The sequence below is a fragment of the Rhinoderma darwinii genome, chromosome 6 (genome assembly GCF_050947455.1).
Source record: "Rhinoderma darwinii isolate aRhiDar2 chromosome 6, aRhiDar2.hap1, whole genome shotgun sequence".
Classification (NCBI taxonomy): domain Eukaryota; kingdom Metazoa; phylum Chordata; class Amphibia; order Anura; family Rhinodermatidae; genus Rhinoderma; species Rhinoderma darwinii.
The window spans coordinates 129,783,330-129,807,764 of record NC_134692.1 but is presented as its reverse complement, the minus strand read 5'-3'; the positions used below and the strand labels follow the sequence as shown (position 1 = coordinate 129,807,764).

General features: G+C 42.3%; 1 protein-coding gene across 4 annotated transcripts in view; it reads left to right on the top strand.

Annotated features, from left to right (window-relative positions):
* Positions 1–24,435, top strand: part of MAD1L1 (mitotic arrest deficient 1 like 1) — a 527,150-nt gene that overhangs the window by 134,378 nt on the left and 368,337 nt on the right. For all 4 annotated transcript variants that reach the window (XM_075830343.1, XM_075830342.1, XM_075830344.1 and 1 more), the window contains exon 11: positions 3,209–3,353. In XM_075830343.1, the coding sequence (XP_075686458.1) occupies positions 3,209–3,353 (145 nt within the window). The remainder of the gene's footprint in view (positions 1–3,208; positions 3,354–24,435) is intronic.

The following is a 24,435-nucleotide window of genomic DNA, read 5'->3' as shown; positions in this document are numbered from 1 at the left end:
CTCTCTTTCCCTAGCGCTCGCTCTCTCTAGCTCTCTTTCCCTAGCGCTCGCTCTCTCTAGCTCTCTTTCCCTAGCGCTCGCTCTCTCTAGCTCTCTTTCCCTAGCGCTCGCTCTCTCTAGCTCTCTTTCCCTAGCGCTCGCTCTCTCTAGCTCTCTTTCCCTAGCGCTCGCTCTCTCTCTCTCTCTCTCTCTCTCCCTAGCGCTCGCTCTCTCTCTCTCTCTCTCTCTCTCTCTCTCTCTCCCTAGCGCTCGCTCTCTCTCTCTCTCTCCCTAGCGCTCGCTCTCTCTCTCGATCATTTTAGATGTCCTTCATTAGCCTTGCTTGGTCATCATGGGAGCTGGATGCTGATGCCTGATAGTAGCGCAGTCCCTTAATAATGTAGGCAAAACTTTCTTCTTGTTGATAGAGATCATAACCGTTTTCAGGGCTTTTCATGAGAAATACATCTGAATAAATCCATCTCTCACCTCTTATGTGTTAAATTTACAAGTGAATGATGGAGCTTCGATTCATATAGTTTTCTATAAGGTGATCGTTCCACCAGGGATTTTTTTTTTCCTATTTTTTACAAATTAATTAAAGCTGCAAGCAGGATTGGTGATGAAGTTTATGCTATTAAATTATCTTTTTTCATGGTAATATTTAGAGCCCGAACAGTGAACCTTCCCACCTGAATGTGCCACTGAAAAGACTCGATTTCACAGCCGCTGATTATAACATTGAACTATAAAGAGTTTGGGATTAAACTGTATCTTAAATTTGCTTTTCAATTTATCAACAGTAACACATTGTTAGTTTTGCTTTGTACTTTTTAATCACTTATACCCAGAGGAAGAGTCAGATCGGGCAGTAATGTTACTTAAATACACCATTAGACCGGGCACAATGATAATTACATTTAACGCTGAGGACGGCATTTTTCTATGGGTTTTCTTTTCCTGAAGGGTTTAGTAAAGCGCAAAAAAAGAAATGATATTAACAAGTTAATTGCTTTTGTTTATATTATTTGTCTAAAGATTAGCTGATCGTGATCGACTATTTACCCATGGCTTGAATCTTAAAGGGCATTTACCCCATGAATTGAAAAACAAACAACAAAAAAAAAACAACTACCCTGGAAAGCTCTGGCGTGACAGCAATACTCCCGAATAATAAGGCTGTATGGTATTTCCGTTGTTTTGCTCCGTCAGAAAAGCAGAACAATGAAGATACCGGATGCCATCGTCGCCCAATGGAACCCATTGACCTTAATGAGTTTCGTCGAGTTTCCGTCAGGGTGTTAATGGTTTTACCATAAACAATAGTGCAGCATGCTGTAATATTGTTTCCGGTATTTTCGGCCGAATCTGTGACAGAGGCCATAAACGGAGCCACCAATGCAGATGGGAATAGAACCTAAGAAATCGGTGTAGTTATGTAGCAGTGCTGGAGTGGGCTATGTATCAATAAGTCACTAGGCATATTGGCTTTTCAGGCGTCCTTGAAAGCTGGATGACCACCCCTGTGGGAGCTGTAATGCCAGTGATATTAGGTCAGATAATTGAACGGGTCAGGCTATGAAATTCCTCTATGACTTCTAATATTCATAATTTCACTATAGTTGCCATATATTATTCATTAATAATGTCTCAACATACACGGCAGATAGTGACTTATGAGTATGTGTTCTTTCATACCCGATTATTTCAGGGCATTATTCAAAAATGTATTTTGTATGTGCCCAGGTTCAATTAAAGGCTATGTGCTTTGACATCGTTTTTTTATTTTTGTTTTTTTTGGGATAAAATTGTGCATAAGTGTGTTTAGTGCAACTTCCTAAATACATTTTATTAAAAATTATTTTAACTTTTTGAGATACAGCTGCTTTGTATCCTGTATACAGAGCAGCTGTATCAAGTGCTGAAACCTTTCATCATCGGGTCAGTAGGATTGACGGGTTCAGTGTCAGCGGATCCTGCGTGTCTCTAATACGCAGGATCGAGCTGTTAACAATCAGATTGAAGTTCATAACTTAGATGTGATCGATTAGCTGTCACTGAACCAGTCACTGCTGCTGAACTGACAGACACAGATTTCAGCACTAGATAAAGCTGCTTTGTATCCTGTATATAGAGCAGCTATATCTTAAAAAGTAAAAATAATTTTTAATAAAATGTATTTAGGAAGTCGCACCAATCGCACTAATGCACAATTTTATTTAAAAAACAAACAAAAAAAAAACAAAAAACAACTGACATCAAAGGTGCACATAGCCTTTAAGGCTGGATTCACGCACATCATTTTGTTCTGTTTTTAATAGTGTTTTTTTAGTGCGGCAAGATATTACATTAAAGTCTATAGTAAAATATCAAATGCACTACACACAACTGCGTTTTTGGTTTGTAGCGTTACTTCCAAAAGCATCATGCTCTGCGTATGGACTTAAAATTCTTTTTTTTACAATACAGCTTCTATGTATACTGTATACATAGAAGCTGTATCTTTCTTTCCTGGCCGTTTTCATCGGTTAAGCTGAACTGACGGCTCAGCTGAGAGCAGGTCCTGTGTGTATGACACAAAGGATCCACCTAATCGCGATCATATCAGAGTTAATGAGATGTGATCGATAATAGCTGGATCCTGTGTGTCGGAGACATGAAGAACATGCTCTGAGTCGGAATCGGCCGAGCGAGAACGATACGGCTCCAGTGTGAACAGGATACATAGAAACTTTATCATAAAAAAGTAAAAAAATCAATTAATAAAAGGCAATTAGAAAAGTGATTAAAACACAAGACATTGAATAATAAAAAAAAATTCAAAGCTGTCCACAGCCTTAAAGGGGTAATTCAGTCGGGATGAGGACCCGCTGCCAGTTGCGATCCACGCCGATCCAGCAGCTGAAAGCATTCCACAATCGGTGAAAGAGGCAAAATGTGGTGTTACATGGCGCCTATGTAAATGAATAAAAGGTAATGTAATACATGGATGCAGTGGGTCCTTCAGAGCAGGTTCTTCTATTTGCAGTGGCTTTCTGCTCTGGCTAATAGAAGAGGTACCAAGCATTGAGGTTCTTGTACAGCACAATTTAAAGGGCCGTCCGATTCCTGCTTTGTGTTTTGCATGTAAATATAATAATATGGAGTTTCTTTGTATATAATTCTTACTCAGGTTTTTCATGTTACTGTTTGGCGCTGACAACAACTAAAACATTTTGCTTTCTTCCAGCGCACGGATGTTGGAAAGTGCCCGGCAGAAGCTGCAGGATGAGCTGCTAAAAACACAGAAAAATTTCCTTGAGGAGAAAAAGAAAAGAGAGCAGCACGATGCGCTGGTGAGACGCCTGCAGAAGAGGGTGCTGCTCCTCAGTAAGGTAACGTAACGTACCGTACTGCGCTCCAGGAGGACTTGTGTAATGTAGTGATCGAGAATCGCGAGAAAGGGAGATTTATATATTTAATGTAAAAAAAATATTTTTTTTGTGTCTTTTATTTTTCTTATTAACTGATGTTTCAAACAACTTTTAGTAGGAAGCAACATTTTCCAGGGATAATTTTTTTTAAAGGCTATGTACACCTTCGAAAACGACTATTTTTTTTAAATTATTTTAATTTTATATCTTTTTTTAATAAAAATGTCTATCCGTCATTTTGGTGCAACTTTCTAATTTGTTTTTATTTTAATTATTTTGACTTTTTGAGATACTGCTGCTTAGTATCCTGTATACAGAGCAGTTGTATTTTGTGCGGAGTCCTGAATTTGTCAGGTCAGCGGGACTGACGGGTTCAGTGTTAGCGGGTCCTGCGTGTCTCTGACACACAGGATCCACCTGTTGTCGATCACATCTAAGTTATGAACTTCGAAGTCATTGCTAACAGCCCGATCCGGCGTGTCTGAGACACGCAGGACCCGCTGACACTGAACCAGTCAGTCCCGCTGACCTGACAAATTCAGGACTCCGCACAAGATACAACTGCTCTGTATACGGGATACTAAGCAGCAGTATCTCAAAAAGTCAAAATAATTAATAAAAACTAATTAGAAAGTTAAACCAAACACACGGAAAGAAATTTTTATTAAAAAAATATAAAATAAAAAAAAATAAAATCGTTTTCGAAGGTGTACGTCGCCTTTAAGCAGTTAGTAACACAAGATGATTTCATATTGCTATTGTATTTGCGGAGTTATCTATCTGTCTATCTAATCTCTATCTATCTAACATTCCACAGTCTAGCAGCACTGGTAATGATGGGTGCACGTCCCAGGGACTTATCTATCGTCCATAAATACATAAAAAATCTTCAAAATAGGCAGTACTCTCAAATAAGTGAAAAAATAGAGGAAGGCTCTAGTGTGTGGAGCCGAAACGTCGCACCAGGGTTAATAAAAAGTTCTATTTTTTCACTTATTTGGGAGTGCTGCCATCTATCTATCATCCCTCTATCAATCATCTAGCTATCATCCCTCTATCATCTAGCTATCATTCTTCTATCATCTATCCCTTTATCATCTATCCATCCATCATCCCTCTATCATCTATCCATCCATCTATCATCCCTCTATCATCCATCCATCTATCATCCCTCTATCCTCTATCCATCTATCATCCCTCTATCATCCATCCCGCTATCATCCGCCATCATCTAGCTATCATCCCTCTATCATCTAGCTATCATCCCTCTGTCTGTCTGTCTAAATCTTCCCATTCATAACTGTTGGTAGATGCATATGAGAAGCTGATTTTTTTTCCCTTTGCGTTTTGTATTACTGTGAGCGCGTTAACTGCTTAAAGGGGTCCTATATGGTAAAAAAAAAAAAAAATTACACTGTCATCTAAATCTCGTTTTGTTCTCCTCCCCTCCTGGTCTGCTTACTGCTTCAGTAATATGTTTGTGCTTGCTCTGGGATTGCCATGGTAGCGTCAACAGACTTCCTGTCATGTGACCACCACTCATAGCAACACATTCCTAGGAATGGAGGTCACATGACCGGAAGTTAGTGTATTGTGGTTACATTGTTGCAGCAGCTAAAAGATTGGGAGAGGGGAAAAAGTTATAGTTCAGAACCTCTTTTAGCTATATAGGATGAATGATTGTTGAAGGGGTTGTCAGGTCTAGAATAAAGTTCTGCACCTGTCAGATATATCTTGTTTCAATTCCTTACCTTTTCCAGATCTTTGCTTGCTGTCAGTGAATGATAACATTATTGTTTAAAGGCGGAGGCTGAGAAATGCATCTTAACCCAGTCTTACTTGCGTAGCTGCAGTTTGTTAGAATCATTTATATTCAGGACAGTAGAGAAGTTGGCACTGCTGCTGTGATCAGCTCACAGAATATTGCTTCAACTGGTGCAGTGTAAAAAGCACATCAAGACCATTCGAACTCTAAAACAACGTTTTGTCTATTCACTAACCACCATCGGGGTTAGGCCTCATGCACACGACCGTATTTTTTCCCACCCGTAAATACTGGCGTAAATACGGGTCCGGTGTCACACGTATTCCACCCGTTTTGCACCAGTATTTACGAACCCGTGCCCGTAAATATGGGTCCGGTGTCACCCGTATTCCACCCGTATTTACGGGCACGTTTTTGGCGGCAAAATAGCACTGCACTAATCGGCAGCCCCTTCTCTCTATCAGTGCAGGATAGAGAGAAGGGACAGCCTTTTCTGTAATAAAAGTTAAAGAAATTCATACTTACCCGGCCGTTGTCTTGGTGACGCGTCCCTCTCTTCACATCCAGCCCGACATCCCTGGATGACGCGGCAGTCCATGTGACCGCTGCAGCCTGTGATTGACCTGTGATTGGCTGCAGCGGTCACATGGCCTGAAATGTCATCCAGGACGTCGGGCCGGATGTCGAGAGGGACGCGTCACCAAGGCAACGGGCGGGAGACCGGACTGGAGGAAGCAGGAAGTTGTCGGTAAGTATGAAAGTCTTTTATTTTTATTTTTTACAGGTTTATACTGATCGGTAGTCACTGTCCAGGGTGCTGAACGAGTTACTGCCGATCAGTTAACTCTTTCAGCTCCCTGGACAGTGACTATTTACTGACGTCGCTTCGCAACGCTGCCGTAATGACGGGTGCACACATGTAGCCACCCGTCATTACGAGAGCTCCATAGGCTTCTATGGACTGTCCGTGCCGTTATTACGGCCTGAAATAGGACATGTTCTATCTTTTTCAACGGCACGGGCACCTTCCCGTGAGAAAACGGGAAGGCACCCGTCGCCAATAGAAGTCTATGAGCCCGTTATTACGGGTCGTGATTACGACCCGTAATAACGGGAGTTTTTACGGTCGTGTGCATGAGGCCTTAGTGTAGAAAAGCCTCTTGCAAGTATTAAAGGGGTTGTCTCATGAAGACAACCCCTTTTTCAAATGAAGCCAGCCCGACAATCCAGCCAGGTATTTCCACAGTGGCAGCCACTGCATGCGAAATGTAGAGTTACGTAGCAGCCATTTAGGTGTAAATATGTTAAAGGGGTGGGGCTATCGCTGAACAAGTCTATGGGGTGGAGCTTATAGATATGTTCAGAGAGGGTGGTGTTGGTAGATACACTGACCAGTCAGGCAATAGTCAGTCAGTGGATGGGTGCACGGCTTCATTCATCATCATGAAGGTGGTAATTTCCTATTTGTGAATTATTGAACTACTTTAATAAGACTTCCATCTTGACAAACATAGACCCCATTGATGTTGGATATGAAGGATTTGCTACATAATATGCAGTAGTAGAATGCTTTATATAATTTCATTTCTAAATATACATACTGACCTTTCTGTTTCATCAGCCGGGTTGTGAATTCTTGAAATGTAAGTGAAGAATATCTAATAACATTGTGTTCTCTGTAATAGTTTCCGTATAGTTCATTACCTCTAGTCCGCTACATGACAGGCCATCTGTCGTACTGTGCCACAGTATACGTTTTTACTGTATACCTTTATATGGAATAGTGTAGTCTACTAGGCTAATCCTCACTGAAGAGCAAAGACATGCTGACTGGGTGAATGGAGGCCTTTCGATGCTTTTGGCTTATGCGCTGATTGTCGGGCCCCAACGTGATGTGAACAGAGCCTTACTACCCCATAGTGACTAGTGATGGTTGAACGTACTGGACGTCGGCAGTTGCACCGTTTGGATCCAAAAAGTGGATAAGTGTTTCCTTTAGGTCCCATGTACACGACTGTAAAAACCCCGTAATTACGGGCCCATAGACTTCTATTGGCCACGGGTACCTGCCCGTTTGCTTGCGGGAAGGTGCCCGGGCCGTTGAAAACTACAGAACACGTCCTATTTCAGGCCGTAATTACGGCACAGGCAGGCCCATAGAAGTCTATGGGGCTCCCGTAATTATGGGTGGCTACATGTGGGCACCCGTAATTACGGTAGTGTTGCTACGCATTGGTACTCACTGTCCAGCGGTAGTCATTGTCCAGGGTGCTGAAAGTGTTAAACGATCAGTGCTGGACAGTGGCGGATTAAGTAGACGATGGGCCCTGGGCTGTTACCCAAACTTGGGCCCCCCTTGCGCACCGCCGCCCTGCCGCGCCGTAACTATTTTTAACACTACCTTTTTGGGCAAGCATTAACAAATGGGTGTTACGCATTCCCCTTGTCACAGGGCAGTGTCCCTACATACTGACAGGATCACACTGTGCAGGGACATGTCCTCCTGACAAGGGGAATTGTCTATCAGTCCTGGACTTCAGAAAGACTTTTTGTGAAATACAAGGATTTCCTATTATAAACATGTCAGGAGAGGTGACAGATTCTCTATATATCTAGTGACTCACATGTGATGACGTCTCCGATTCTAGTAGTTTTTTTCCTCTTTTCTTCTCCATCCAGTCCAGAGCACATGATGACTTCTCCTGGCTATGACTGATTTCTGCAGAATTTGCCACTCAGATGTCTTCGACTCCTCACTTTTCCAACATTTCCACACCTATAAATGAAAATAAAGTTATCATGGTGCCACATGCTGTACCCCTAAATATAATAGCACCAAACACTGCGCGCCTGAATATAATACCGCACACTGTAAAACACCACATACACACAGCTCCCTGTACATAGTGCCACACACAGCCCCCTGTACATAGCGCCACACACCGTCCCCTGTACATAGCGCCACACACCGTCCCCTGTACATAGTGCCACACACCGTCCCCTGTACATAGTGCCACACACCGTCCCCTGTACATAGTGCCACACACCGTCCCCTGTACATAGTGCCACACACCGTCCCCTGTACATAGTGCCACACACCGTCCCCTGTACATAGTGCCACACACCGTCCCCTGTACATAGTGCCACACACCGTCCCCTGTACATAGTGCCACACACAGCCCCTGTAGATATTACACACCCCCATAGATAGTGCCACACACAGCCCCCTGTACATAGTGCCACACACAGCCCCTGTACATAATGCCACACAGAGCCCCCTGTACATAGTGCCACACACAGCCCCTGTAGATATTACACACCCCCTTAGATAGTGCCACACAGAGCCCCCTGTACATAGTGCCACACACAGCCCCCTGTAGATATCACACATTCCCCCCGTAGAGAGCGTTACACACTACCCCCTATAGATACAGGGTCCAGCAGACAGTATTCTTATGCAGTATAAGCTGGGGCCCTGTATCTAAGCCTAACACATGGTAGGCTTTAAAGGTTGTCCAGCCCCTAAGCATTGATGGCCTATCTTCAGTATAGGCCATCAATAGCTGCTGGGTTGGGGTCAGACACCCGGGACCCCCGCCAATCAGCCGTTTTGAAGGGGTTGCAGCCGCTCGTACGAGCACTACTTCCCCTTCATTTCCCTCACTTGCTCACACTATGAATCGCTGACACGAGTGAGAAAGTGACCGGAATGAAGGGGAAGTAGCGCTCGTACGAGCGGCTGCAACCCCTTCAAAACAGCTGACTGGCGGGGGTCCCGGGTGTTGGACCCCAACACATCAGCTTCAGCAAGACACTAGAATTAAACTTACCTCCTCTTCGGCGGCAGGTCCTCACTCGATCAAGTGTCGTGACGTTATGAGCTGCGCACAGCGCTGTGACGTCAGAACCTCCGATGCGCTCCAGGAAGAGGAGGGGTAAGTACTGTCAGTTACTATAGTAACAGGGGCCCGTGTAGTTTATTACATAGGCCCCAGTTACTATAGTAGCTTTTCATTGATTTGTGAATGTGGCTGCCGCTAGCACCGGGGCCCCCTCCGGTGCTAGCGACGCCCCACGGGGCATGAGGGGGCCGTGCGATCATGTGTGGTTCGGCCGGCCGTGGGCCCCGGGCGCCCCCCCGAACCGCCCGAATGATAATCCGCCACTGGTGCTGGATAGAGAGAAGAGGCTACACTGATCGCCAGTAACTCTTTCAGCACCCTGGACAGTGACTACCGCTGGACAGTGACTACCGCTGGACAGTGACTACCGCTGGACAGTGAGTACCATGCGCGGCGCTCACAATATAGATTTCTAAATGTTTCCTTCAAAAACCTACAACAAAAAAAAGTTCATACTTACCAAGAACTCCCTGCTTCTACCTCCAGTCCGGCCTCTAGGGATAACTTTTCATCCCATGTGACCGCTGTAGCGGTCACATGGACTGCCGCGTCATCCAGGGAGGTCAGACTGGATCTCAAAAGAGGGACGCGTCACTAAGACAACGGCCGGGGGAGGTATGAACTTCTTTTTCTTTCTATCGCTGCGTTAGAAGGGCTGCCCCTTCTCTCTATCCAGCACGGATCAGCAGCCTCTTCTCTCTATCAATGCTGGATAGAGAGAAGAGGCTACTGATCAGTGCTGGATAGAGAGAAGGGGCTGCCGATTAGTGCAGTGCAATATCTACGTGTAAATAGAAGCAGAGAAAACGGGTCCGTAAAGACGGGTGGAATACGGGTGACGATGGACCCATATTTACGGGCACGGGTCCATAAATACGGGTGACAAAGGATCCGTATTTACGGGAGGGAAAAAATACGGTTGTGTGCATGGGGCCTTATTCAGTGAAATACCTTAATCCGTTATCCAATAAATCAGAACGTCCAATAGTCTGGCTCTTGTTTCTGGCATAGAAGTGTAACATAATGTGGAAGAGTGAGCAGAGAGATAATCAATTAGCATAATTTACAGTTTTATTGTAGCGTGTTCTGTGTTGACACTTTAGTAATTATTGGCACTTGGCCTGTGAATTGAATCTACTTTTCTAAGATCTGCAATTCCAATAAAATTCCCCTCCCAGCTCCCTCTCTCCTACTGCACTGGATATGTAGTGTCAGTCTTTACTGAAGGTCTGTCATTCTATTCATTAATGGAAAGAACATAGCTACAGCTTTTAGATGCATGTGCATGAAAAAAATGGGGTGCAGATGAAGAGGTCAGAATATAAATGCCTGCAATGCTGCATGTAGGGCAGCGATCTACTTTGTAGTGGACACTTGGAATAGGTCTTTAGGCGTCTGTGTTATTTTATCACTCGGGAAGAATAATTGTCCACAGAAAAAAGCTGCACTCAAACAAGTCGTATAAAATCTTTTATTGTGATCTTAGTTTGTACCACAGTGGGAAAAATGCATGACTACAAACAATGCAACGGCTGCTTCGTGGCTAGAGCACGTTTCTTCGGGCCTAACAACGTCATGGCGTAAGCACGGCATATTTATCGCTGTGGTAGCCAAATATAGAAATAGAGAAAGAAGGTTACAAAAAAGACCCCTTTCATTTTTGTCCTTAAAATCAAGTGCACCGTTGCGCTAGTCTGCAAAATCCATCTACCTTCTCATGGTGATTCCCACCGCGTTGTGGTCTCCATTCCTGCAAATCGTAAAATCTCAGGGTTACCATCGTGTACCTCTCTAATGTGATTGATAAGACGAGGAGATAAGTGGAAATATATACGGACGGGCCGGCTAAAGAGATAGCGAAATTGCTTGTTATAGTGCGGCACGGTGTCATTTCATAGCTCGGGAATAATAATTGAGATGCAACTGATTTACATGGCCGCCTGTGGACTGTTCCATCAGAATGAGCGAACCTCACACAATAATAATAATGCTGGTAATAATAATAGTATTTTATGGAGATCTATGTGGCGTGGAGATTAATGGTAGTATATGAGAGGTTTCTTATTTACTGCTAGAATAGTAGATGGCGGATTGTGTCTAGTTCTTCTCTGCTTCTGCTTTTTGATCCTGTCTGGAAATCTGTACATTTCGGGATCGATGGAATGAAGTTTGGGATGTTATAGAGAGGATCTGTCTGGGTGACAAGGCTTTATAATCTGTTAATGGGAATACTGCAAAAATCTGTGTAAGATTGGAGTCCTGGAAGAGGTCAAATAGGCTACACCATCTGCATATAGCGCTATCCTCTTTCTGTATATATGTGTGTGTATATATATATATATATGTGTGTATATGTATGTGTGTGTGTGTATATATATATATATATATATATATATATCTATATCTATCTGTAACCTTCCTTTGCTCAGGAATTAATGGGAGTGCCAGGTTCTAAGATATTCTTGATTTTATCAAATTTTCTTTAGAAAAATATGAGATTCTGAATAGAGAACTGTGAAGAAGAAAGCTAAAAAAAACAAGACATATTTACACAAAATGTATCGGACTTTATGGACTAACAGATACGGAAAGGAAAATACACATGAACTGCGCTTCCCCTGTGTACATTTAAGAGGCGCCATAACGTTTCTAGAATTCTGACATTTTTAAGACTGTGTTCACACTGGGTTTTTATTGTGCGTTTTATCGTTTTGGTTGTTGAACTCTCATTGAGAGACGTGGGAGTTAATATACCAAAACAAAAAAAAAAACACGTTCAAAGAACGCAACAAAAATGCACAGTGTGAACCCAGCCTTAGAGACGGGAGAAATAAACCAGTAAGGCTGGATTCACACGAGCATGTTCGGTCCGTAATGGACGGAACGTATTTCGGCCGCAAGTGGAACTACTGTCCCGTACTGAAAACATGATTACAGTACGGGACAGTTGTCCTGCAGCGAGGCAGGGACTCCTAGCGTCGTACATAACTATGATGCTAGGAGCCCGGCTCCCTGCACTGAGTTCGGTCCGGGACTTCCGGCCGAAATACGTCCGTCCGTTACGGACGTTAATGTGCTTGTGTGAACCCAGCCTTATAGGATCCCATCCCAGCGATTCTTCACAATACACATGACGCTATGGATTTTAGGGAACCTTATGGGAGACGTTTCTAGGCAGGCCGTGTGATAGATACAGATTATCGAGTGTGAAGTAGATTACATTTGGCATTCTCTCTCTTGGATGAAACCTGTTCTAAAATTGTCACTGCTGAGATATTGTGGTGTGTCACTAGTTATCAGAGAGAGATGGGATAACGCACCCGCTGTGAATACGTGGAGGAGGTCAGTGACTGCCGCTGGCGGTCATATCAGACACACATTACTGGGGTCGCGTCTGTTCTTCCTGTATGTTTTACAGTAGCAGTTTCGTTCTACTGCATTAGTAGCTTCATGGGGAGTCCGTGAACGTAGGTCAACGTATGGAGTGACACTTCACGTAGACTTCATCAGATGTGACCTTGAACACGGACGGGGCTTGCAATGTTTCAATATTGCCGGAGGGTGCTGCCCCTATAGACATAGTTTAAAAGTGTTGGTCTTCCACCTGTGCCTCTTCCCAGTGACCAATCGGGGCATTCTGGGAGTTGTAGTTTCACTACAGCTGAAGAGCCACAGATTAAAGACCAGTGGCCTAAAAAGACCCTACCACCGTGTTTTCCTTTCAGAAATGCATGTTCTGCCCCTCTGCTCTGAGTGACTTTCCCCAGCGGAATCCTGATTGGCTGCTAGAGGCGGCGCAGAGAGTGGCACATGTGTCCGCCGTGCTGGGAAATCGATTTGTATGTTTCTGGGTGATGCAACTTGCATGGCATGACCGAGAAAAAAGGTAATTTTAAAATGCCCTTCCCCTCCCCTATATGACCCTGTCAGCAGATTTGAGGCCTCAAAACAGCTGCTATACTTTGTGTTTTTATTCCTCACCACATTCAAGAACTGTGCTTGCTGTCAATGAATGGACGTTTTTCCCCTTAAAAAAAAAAAAGTCTAAAATCACATAAAATCTTTAGGCTTTTACACATGGCCATATTGCTGCTTCTTACAACCATTGTACAGAGTCATAACCGAGTCCGCATAGATTTCTATGGGGCTGGATCGTACTTCCAGATGCCTCCGATTTCATATAAAGGCACACAAAGACTGTTTTTCTGTTAGATTTATACACTCAATCGTAGCATGCTCCATCAGATGCCATATTACAGACTATCTTTGCTTCTAGGGGAGAAGATCTCTTACAGATGTCACATGGATAACTATACTGCTGGAAGTGAAGTGTAGCACAGAGCTGAGGGTACTCCATGCACCGCGTATCACCTCCTACCATCACAATGTCTTCACTTTTATATAGCTTCTAATTCTCACTGCTGAGGGTTTGCTGCAATTGGCAGGATAAAGATTTGCGCCGCTTATATACTTAGCTCACTGAGGATTGCCTAGACTGTTTACAAAGTAGATTTGATTAGAGGTTGTACGGTCTCCTTTAAATCTTGGACTTAATGATTTTTTTTTCCGGTGGGGTTTCTAAGGTGGCAAATTAGGTGAACATTGATTAAAGTCGACTGATTGAAACGATTGTATTTCTAAGGTGTCTTTGAGACAATCAATACTAATCATATAAGTGACTTGCTGCGGCCCATAGCTGCTGAGCTCCCTGCAAGGAACCGCTGCGAGATTAAACGGTTTTCTGAATGTCAGACACATCTCATGGCGTCTCCTCTCCATACGTTGTTGCTGAGTTCTGTTTTATAATATCCTGACATCTTCTCGTTTCCTCATTCAGCATCTGATCAATATACGATTTCTGTGAAAGAGTGTAGATCTGCATAAATTATAGAAGCCATAAATATCAGTTTACCTGCTAATGGTGTAATGCTCTGTTATTTCTATAATCCCTCATATCGCCACCGCATAGATTTTCTTCATGGTTTTTTAAACTTTGGAAAACGAAACTATTTCTGCTAACTTTTGCCACTTTGTATTAGCGATCGGCTGGGCTCGTAGCTGTCGGACCCCCCCCCCCCCAAATGTACAATGAAATTCCAGCAATCTGGTTAATCTGGTACCTGTCCAGCACAAACCTGTAAAAAATGTGAAATAAAAATAAATAAATTATTTATTTGTGTGTGTGTGTATATATATATATATATATATATATATATATATATATGTATGTGTGTATATATATATATATATATATATATATATATATATATATGTATGTGTGTGTATATATATATATATATATATATATATATATATATATACATACATACATACACACTGCCGTTCAAAAGTTTGGGGTCACCCAGATAATTTTGTGTTTTCCATGAAAACTCACACTTATATTTATCAAATGAGTTGCAAAATGACTAGAAAATATAGTCAAGACATTGACAAGGTTAGAAATAATCATTTTCTCCTTCAAACTTCCATTTGAAGCAATTACAGCATTGCAGACCTTTGGCATTCTAGCTGTTAATTTGCTGAGGTAATCGGGAGAAATTTCACCCCATGCTTCCAGAAGCCCCTCCCACAAGTTGGATTGGCTTGATGGGCACTTCTTGCGTACCATACGGTCAAGCTCCTCCCACAACAGCTCTATGGGGTTGAGATCTGGTGACTGCGCTGGCCACTCCATTACAGATAGAATACCAGCTGCCTGCTTCTTCCCTAAATAGTTCTTGCATCATTTGGAGGTGCTTTGGGTCATTGTCCTGTTGTAGGATGAAATTGGCTCCAATCAAGCGCTGTCCACAGGGTATGGCATGGCGTTGCAAAATGGAGTGATAGCCTTCCTTATTCAAAATCCCTTTTACCTTGTACAAATCTCCCACTTTACCAGCACCAAAGCAACCCCAGACCATCACATTACCTCCACCATGCTTGACAGATGGCGTCAGGCACTCTGACAGCATCTTTTCAGTTGTTTTGCGTCTCACAAATGTTCTTCTGTGTGATCCAAACACCTCAAACTTCGATTCGTCTGTCCATAACACTTTTTTCCAATCTTCCTCTGTCCAATGTCTGTGTGCTTTTGCCCATATTAATCTTTTCCTTTTATTAGCCAGTCTCAGATATGGCTTTTTCTTTGCAACTCTGCCCTGAAGGCCAGCATCCCGGAGTCACCTCTTCACTGTAGACGTTTACACTGGCGTTTTGCGGGTACTATTTAATAAAGCTGCCAGTTGAGGACCTGTGAGGCGTCTATTTCTCAAACTAGAGACTCTAATGTACTTGTCTTGTTGCTCAGTTGTGCAGCGGGGCCTCCCACTTCTCTTTCTACTCTAGTTCGAGCCTGTTTGTGCTGTCCTCTGAAGGGAGTAGTACACACCGTTGTAGGAAATCTTCAGTTTCTTGGCAATTTCTCGCATGGAATATCCTTCATTTCTAAGAACAAGAATAGACTGTCGAGTTTCACATGAAAGCTCTCTTTTTCTAGCCATTTTGAGAGTTTAATCGAACCCACAAATGTAATGCTCCAGATTCTCAACTAGCTCAAAGCAAAGTAAGTTTTATAGCTCCTCTAAACAGCAAAACTGTTTACAGCGGTGCTAACATAATTGCACAAGGGTTTTCAAGTGTTTTCTAATCATCCATTAGCCTTCTAACACAGTTAGCAAACACAATGTACCATTAGAACACTGGAGTGATGGTTGCTGGAAATGGGCCTCTATACACCTATGTAGATATTGCATTAAAAACCAGACGTTTGCAGCTAGAATAGTGATTTAGCACATTAACAATGTATAGAGTGTATTTCTGATTAATTTATTGTTATCCTCATTGAAAAAAACTGCTTTTCTTGCAAAAATAAGGACATTTCTAAGTGACCCTAAGCTTTTGAACGGTAGTGTGTGTGTGTGTGTGTGTGTGTGTGTGTGTATATATATATATATATATATATATATATATACATACATACATACAGTGAAGGAAATAAGTATTTGATCCCTTGCTGATTTTGTATGTTTGCCCACTGTCAAAGACATGAACAGTCTAGAATTTTTAGGCTAGGTTAATTTTACCAGTGAGAGATCGATTATATAAAAAAAAGAAAATCACATTGTCAAAATTATATATTTTTATTTGCATTGTGCACAGAGAAATAAGTATTTGATCCCCTACCAACCATTAAGAGTTCAGCCTCCTCCAGACCAGTTACACGCTCCAAATCAACTTGGTGCCTGCATTAATGACAGCTGTCTTACATGGTCACCTGTATAAAAGACTCCTGTCCACAGACTCAATTAATCAGTCTGACTCTAACCTCTACAACATGGGCAAGACCAAAGAGCTTTCTAAGGATGTCAGGGACAAGATCATAGACCTGCACAAGGCTGGAATGGGCTACAAAACCATAAGTAAGACGCTGGGTGAGAAGGAGACGACTGTTGGTGCAATAGTAAGAAAATGGAAGACATACAAAATGACTGTCAATCGACATCGATCTGGGGCTCCATGCAAAATCTCACCTCGTGGGGTATCCTTGATCCTGAGGAAGGTGAGAGCTCAGCGGAAAACTACACGGGGGGAACTTGTTAATGATCTCAAGGCAGCTGGGACCACAGTCACCAAGAAAACCATTGGTAACACAAATGGATTATAATCCTGCAGTGCCCGCAAGGTCCCCCTGCTCAAGAAGGCACATGTACAGGCCCGTCTGAAGTTTGCAAATGAACATCTGGATGATTCTGAGAGTGATTGGGAGAAGGTGCTGTGGTCAGATGAGACTAAAATTGAGCTCTTTGGCATTAACTCAACTCGCCGTGTTTGGAGGAAGAGAAATGCTGCCTATGACCCAAAGAACACCGTCCCCACTGTCAAGCATGGAGGTGGAAACATTGTTTTGGGTGTGTTTCTCTGCTAAGGGCACGGGACTACTTCACCGCATCAATGGGAGAATGGATGGAGCCATGTACTGTCAAATCCTGAGTGACAACCTCCTTCCCTCCACCAGGAAATTAAAAACGGCTCGTAGCTGGGTCTTCCAGCACGACAATGACCCGAAACATACAGCCAAGGCAACAAAGGAGTGGCTCAAAAAGAAGCACATTAAGGTCATGGAGTGGCCTAGCCAGTCTCCAGACCTTAATCCCATCGAAAACTTATGGAGGGAGCTGAAGATCCGAGTTGCCAAGCGACAGCCTCGAAATCTTAATGATTTACAGATGATCTGCAAAGAGGAGTGGGCCAAAATTCCATCTAACGTGTGCAAACCTCATCATCAACTACAAAAAACATCTGACTGCTGTGCTTGCCAACAAGGGGTTTGCCACCAAGTATTAAGTCTTGTTTGCCAAAGGGATCAAATACTTATTCCTCTGTGCACAATGCAAATAAATATATATAATTTTGACAATGTGATTTTCTTTTTTTTTTTTATATAATCTATCTGTCACTGGTAAAATTAACCTAGCCTAAAAATTCTAGACTGTTCATGTCCTTGACAGTGGGCAAACTTACAAAATCAGCAAGGGATCAAATACTTATTTCCTTCACTGTATGTATATATATATATATATATATATATATATATATATATATATATATATATATATATATATATATAGATAGATAGGTAGATAAAATCCCTGTCCAGTAATACAGAGTATTTAATAATCCTTCACTTATCTGGTCCCATTGATTAGATTAAAGCGACCCTCCAGTCCCGGAACACAATTATAAATGTGATGCGCTATATGGATAATACTATCTGGTGCCCTCCAGTTGTGCCCCTATGCCGTTTTAGGGTCTGAGACACCCCCTCTGATCTCCGATTGACCAGAGCTGCTCACATGAGCAGTTCTGTCCAATCCGCAATCAGAGGGATTGTCTTAGATTGTGGCTATTTTAAGAGAAGACAGAGGGGACCCTCAAACGGCGTATCCATGGCATAGTGGTGCAACTGGAGGGCACCATGTAACATTACTCCATATGCCCCATCACATTTATAATTTTTGTCCTGAAACCAGACGGTCGTTTTAAGAGTCCTCTCCAATCACGGGGTGAATGACTAAAACATATTCGGGTTCACTATAAGTAAAATACGCTATAATCGAGGTGTTGATAATATTAAAGGGGTTATGCCATGTAGACCACCACGGTTTGGATGGAATCTGCCTGTTGCCGCGGGTCCAGCTTCTCTAACCCATGGAGATTGGTTATTATTGCCAGGGGAAGTCCATTCTGGGCATCCATGTAGTGCATGACGGGGAAAAACGGAAGTCGTCGTTAAAGGACCTCCCTCTATGATGTCCATATGACTTTTATGAGACAACCCCTTTAACATACATGAATGTAATTGTTTCTGGAGGTTATCCGTACTAGAGATCTGTGAGATAAATGGCTCGTGATGGGGAACTTTAGATCACAATAACATACAGACCAATTTGGTAAAAAAAAACAACTCTTTAAGCGTAGTTTTTTTTAAAGACCTTTTTTCTTAAAGGGGTGTCTCAAGGTAGACATATGTGGCAAATCGCTGGGTTGGTAGGGGTCCGACTGATGTGACCCTCACCTGATTTCTAAAAAGTGGCGGCGGTGCTCAGAAAGCTCCATGTCTCCGGTCGAATTTACTTGCCTTTTTTTCAGAATCCACATGGAGATAAAAACTTTTAGATGCTCCACATATTTTTTATTTTTTTTACTTTAACTATGACTTAGATAACTAAGATTTTGTAATTTTTTTTATCGTAAATCTATTGTTTAGAGATTACAAAACGCAAATCTGAGAATTTATCCTAATCACATCAAAAAGAGAAAATCAAATCTGAAATCAAACGCTTTTTTCTTGAAAGACGGAAACCGTTTCACCGAGCACTAAGAAGCCAAGACTTCCCGAGCGGATTTATTGTTCTCGAATGTGAATAGCAGATTATAGAACAAAAGATTCATACACGAAAACACGGTCTCCTTTTTTTTTCTTTCTCGTTTGTGTTGAGACTGGAGCCGCTGCACCTCTCCTCACACTTCTAATATTGTTTTTTTTTCTTGTGACAGATAAAACCGTAGGTTTACGAAAGCAATTTTTACAGTAATAAGAAACTGGAATCATTATACATCATGGCTGACCCCAGAGTTAATAGTCTGTGTCAACTTTCAACAAGTTTGAAATTAGAATACCTTCTTGTCATTTCTTAATTTAAGACTTTTTTTTTTTCACTTTATAAAATTGTGAAAGAAGCGTCCTGTTATTAGCCCTGAGCATTCTGCTGCCATTAATCTATATTGTCATAGGATATTATAAAAATTTGTAGAAGAATGTATTTTATAGAAAAGTTTGAGATGTCTTGAAATTACCAGAAGTATAGTTGTAAATGCATTTACCGTATCTGTCTATTTATTTTCTCTCTATTGCATACTTGCATTTTGCCTGCTCTCGTAGGGATGGCGCCTGCTCTCTGGTCGCTCTCCTTCCTCCTCTGGCCGCTCTCCTTCCTCCTCTGGCCGCTCTCCTTGCTCCTCTGGCCGCTCTCCTTGCTCCTCTGGCCGCTCTCCTTGCTCCTCTGGCCGCTCTCCTTGCTCCTCTGGCCGCTCTCCTTCTGTAGTTTTCCTTTGATTGGGCACACCTGGCAAACTAATTATCACAGGTGTCTGAGATTGATTACAATGATCCCAAGAGCCCTAAGACACAATACCATCCATGAGTTTAATTGAAAAACTAATAATTAAATGTTTGACACTTAAATCCAATGTGCATAATAATTTGGAACACGGCGTAACATAGCCTCCAGGAAGTACACCTATTCCTTATCCAGGCCCTCAGCAGCGCAATAGAGCTGCCATCTGTCTTCTCTCCCCACCCTCTAGTGATATTGAGATGACTATGCTGACCCTGTCTTTGTCGACACAACAAAGCTGACAAGTGAGTTGCAGAAAACCGGAAATGTCAGCCTATGATGTGTTCTTTAGCAGCCAGTGTAAAAACGTAAATAATGTTGGATTTTTTTTTTGTAATATTGACAATCACATTTGTTTTTTTTGTTTTTTACAAAATATTCTTATAATGAAAATCTGATTGAAATAATGTCGATTTCTGATACATTCCCTTTAAATTAAAATAGGAATTTCCTTTAGTCATACAGTCCTCTGCTGTCTTTGATCCATAAATTCGATGAGTGTAATATTTGCTTAATTATGTAATTGTTTAAGAGCTCTCCACAGTCTCAAATGCACAACCTTAAATGTTCATTCAATCGCATTGTCTCTTATACTCTCAAATAGGATAATTAAAATATAGTGGCTATAATAAGCAAATGGAATTTGCTCTCTGTAATGGTTCTATCATTCCCCAATACAAATTGCGAGTAGATTTTCTAGTTTTTGAAGTGTCTGAAATGCAAACATTGGAAAGAAAATAATAGCACGCTTTACCATCAAAGTGAACGGGATCTCCACTTGAATTGTTTTTGTTAAGAGGCATTGATCTCGTTTCGCCGAGTTGGGCACAAGCCGTGATTACATACATAACCTCGGGCTCGGTAAAATAAACAAGACGTTTCCAGTTTTCTTTTTTTTTTCTTGTAAATTTATTATAACATAAAGGAAATGCTCAAATGATTAGTATTATTTTTAGAGAAAATTCAGAGAAGGAGATAACAACTGCTGTGAAATAAGAGATGGCCAATGCTAAAGCAAGAATGTGCAACCCGCTTGCTTCATTATGTTGCAGGCAATGAAATTAAAGTGTTTGCCTCAACATGATTCAAACACTCAAAATACTAAGAAGGGATACATAATAAAAGTAGCAGATCCACCAGCTGCAGCTTGCTGATTGTTTCCAGGGTTAACTTCCTCTGATTTTAGCATTACCAAATAGTACTATGGTTTTGATTAAAAGATAATCTATAATGCTCTTGTCGTTTCGCATATTTATTGTTCACCTCCACTGCAGGAGACAGGCACGTCCTGCAGATTTTGATGTGGTCATTTTGAAAGGGGCGTCACATCCCCACATCTAGGCTCTTCCTCTGAGGGAGAAGGGACCTACTAAACATCACCAAGTAAAGCTCTTTTCACATCTGCGTCAGAGGCTCCTTTTAAAATGACCGACATTTGACCGACACGAAAACCTGACAGAATCATTTTAAAGTCATTGGGTTCCGTCAGGCGGTGTTGGTGTTCGTTATGCAACAGATTTGGCACTTAAGTTTTTTGTTCTATGATGGAGCAGAACAAAGGAAACTTTGAACGCAGGTGTGAACCAAGCCTAACATCCTTAAAGGGGTATTCCCAAAATCATAAATTATCACCTATCCACAGGATAGGTGATAATTTTCTCGTTACTGGGACCCCCACTAATCGTAAGAATTGGAGGTCCCGAACCCCTAGATCCACTTCACTGTATCCATCTCTTGCAGTGGGGAGGAGCTTGAATGAAGCAGCGGTCAAGCATGCGCCCACCGCTCCATTCATGGTCTGAGAATGATGGAAGCAGCAAGCGCTGTGCTCTGCTGTTCCTGTCATAACCATAGACGTTTAATGTAGCGGCAGGTCACATGCTCGTTCGCCGCTCCATTCAATGTCGTCCTCACTGCAGTCGAACAGGGAGGAGGAGCTGGGTGTTCAGGACCCCCATTTTTCAGAATAGGTGGGTGTCCCAGCAGTGCGAGTCCCCAGCGATCAGAAAATGATCACCTATCCTGCGGATAAGTGATAACTTATGATTTTGGGAATATACTTTTAAAGGAACACTAAGTGTAGGGCCTAATGGGGTGTTGTATGGCACAAGGATTCAAAGAACACCGAATACAGATGTCCTGTGTCATGCTTCACCCCAGCAGTCCCTGCTCTAGACATAAGTGTTTTGCCTGTGTTACTCCACTCCCCCTTCTCATCTTTTTGGTAAACTACAGACAGACGAGAGTAGAGAATAACACATGACTGCAGGTGGAGACTACACACAGGGTTTGTTTGTAGTCTGTTACCATGTAGACACATAGGTTTGTATAGTATATTGGATACATTGGAGCAGTAATTTATGTCAAAATTGTTCATACCCTTTAAATTTTCCCTTCAGCCACAATATCGGTCTGCCTTTTCTCCGTAAATTATTACTTGGGGTTCTGGCTAGTATAATATACCTGCGGGCACTCGCTGGGGACTTTTTGTTAACATTCATCCTCGTCATATCTTCAGTAAAGGGTATGTAACTCTCATCCATTATTTTTGTCACAAATAAGGAGACATTGAAAAATACACCTCACGTCCTCTAAGGAAATTGATATTTTGCACCCTGAAGTTTTGCTTGACTTAATCCTTTTACCCCCCTCGAGCAAAAGTGGCTAACCCACCCAACCTGCAAATGATTTGTGTGGCAAATGTCCCTTCTAGAGGGAGGTAAATGATAGTCTGGAGTGGCACTTTGGCCTTTCCCTCTTACCTTTTGTGAGCTGACATTATTCTGTGTCATGTTTCCTAGCTCAGGTTTCCATATACAGGGCGGAGAAATGACCTTTTGTGAAATTATTAGCGCGCTGACCTTGTCAGAGATATCAGTACATTAACAGTAGTCTTGGCAGCGAGCGCATTGCATGTATGAGCAGCAACATCTAGAAAAGCAATTTCAGAAAATGTAATGAAATCAAAACAAAAAATGCCTTTTTTTCTGATGGGAAGATGTTTATTAAGATAGGCTTTATGTAAGTGTGCTTGGAAGAAATAATGTATTTGACGTGTAACCCTATCAGCGCTGGCCTCTTCCAGATCAGATGATGGGATTTGTATGTGGCTTATGTAATTATTCAGCAAGGAGTAATGATTCTGTAAAGTGGTTGTAAAGCATTCGAATAACATAGCTGCTTTCTTTAAAAAAAAAGTGCCACACTTGTCCAAAGGTTGTGTCTAGTATTGCAGCTCCGCTCTGTTGAAGTGAGTGGGGCTGAGCTACAATACCAGACACAACCTGTGGACAGGAGTGGCACTGTTTTTGAAAGAGAGCAATTTATATTTTTCTATTCCTGTACAACACTTGAATTTATTTGGACCTTTTTGAGTTATTGTAAAGGATCTGCCAGGCACAGCTTCGGGGTTAACGCCCATAGATAATCAGTCTTCACCTGAGTCTATGTCTCTGAGACTGACTCCAGCTTCCACCACTCAGGCTGGCAGGCTTAGGAGTGGGAGAGCCTATCGCAGCCTGGCCAGACTCAGCTAGCTCCCGTCCTCTGTCTATTTATACCTGCCTTTCCTGTTCCTCCTTGCTTGTGATTCTTTCCGTGTGGTTTCCTCGCCCAGCTACAGCTCCTACTATTTGATCCTGCTCCATACTGACCCTGGCTTACTGACTACTCTCCTGCTCTCCTTTTGGTACCTCGTGCTCTCCTGGTTTGACTTGGCTCGTTCACCACTCTGGTTGCTCACGGTGTTGCCGTGGGCAACTGCCCCTTTCTCTTTGCTTTGTATTCCCTTGTATGTTTGTCTCGTGCACTTACTGAGCGTAGGGACCGCCACCCAGTTGTACCCCGTCGCCTAGGGCGGGTCGTTGCAAGTAGGCAGGGACAGAGTGGCGGGTAGATTACGGCTCACTTGTTCGTTTCCCTACCCCCGTCGTTAGTTATTTATCAATATATTTTGCCATTCTTTATTTCAACTATTTATTTATACAAATTCAACAGCACCCCCCCCACCCACCCCCAGTTCTTTTTGTGTCTATCTTAACAATACCTTCATTTAAAGCTTTATTTATCCCTTCCGATACTTTCATTGTCAAGTAAATTTAAAAATGGATGTACATTTTTCATGTAGGTCAGATTATCTGTATTGTAGTGGTATTCTCTTGTCTAGAAGCATTGCTTGTATGGGAGAATACGATGCCTCAAGGAGACGCTATAGGGCAGCACACAGAGTATGTATAAGTCTGTAGTATGACCTCTAGGGCGTCCAGATGCCGCCATACATTGTCCGTGTACTGGGTTTTGCTAGACAATTTGGTTGGTAGATGTGTATGACCCTTAAAGGGGTTGCGTGAGAATAGAAGGCGAGATCTGCTGCTTATATTCTTATTTTATTTTGTTTAAACTTTCCTTTCTTGTCCATGAGCTTTGCTAGGTGTTGTATCTCTGCTTCGTTCCAGTGTATGAGGAGTTCTGATACCAGACTTGATAAACCCCCTTAAGAGGCAGTTTTCTTTATTTTGGAGTAAAGGTATTTGCATATTTTTTCCCAGGAAGCATTGTAAGTCTCCATAAGTAGAATCAATATTTCATTGAGACAGGACCAACTTTTTCTATTCTTTTCTATTTTTTTTAAGTTCTGTATTTTACATAAAAGGATTTACGTGTACTCTTGTTTGGGGACCTAACTGCATTTTTAACTGCCG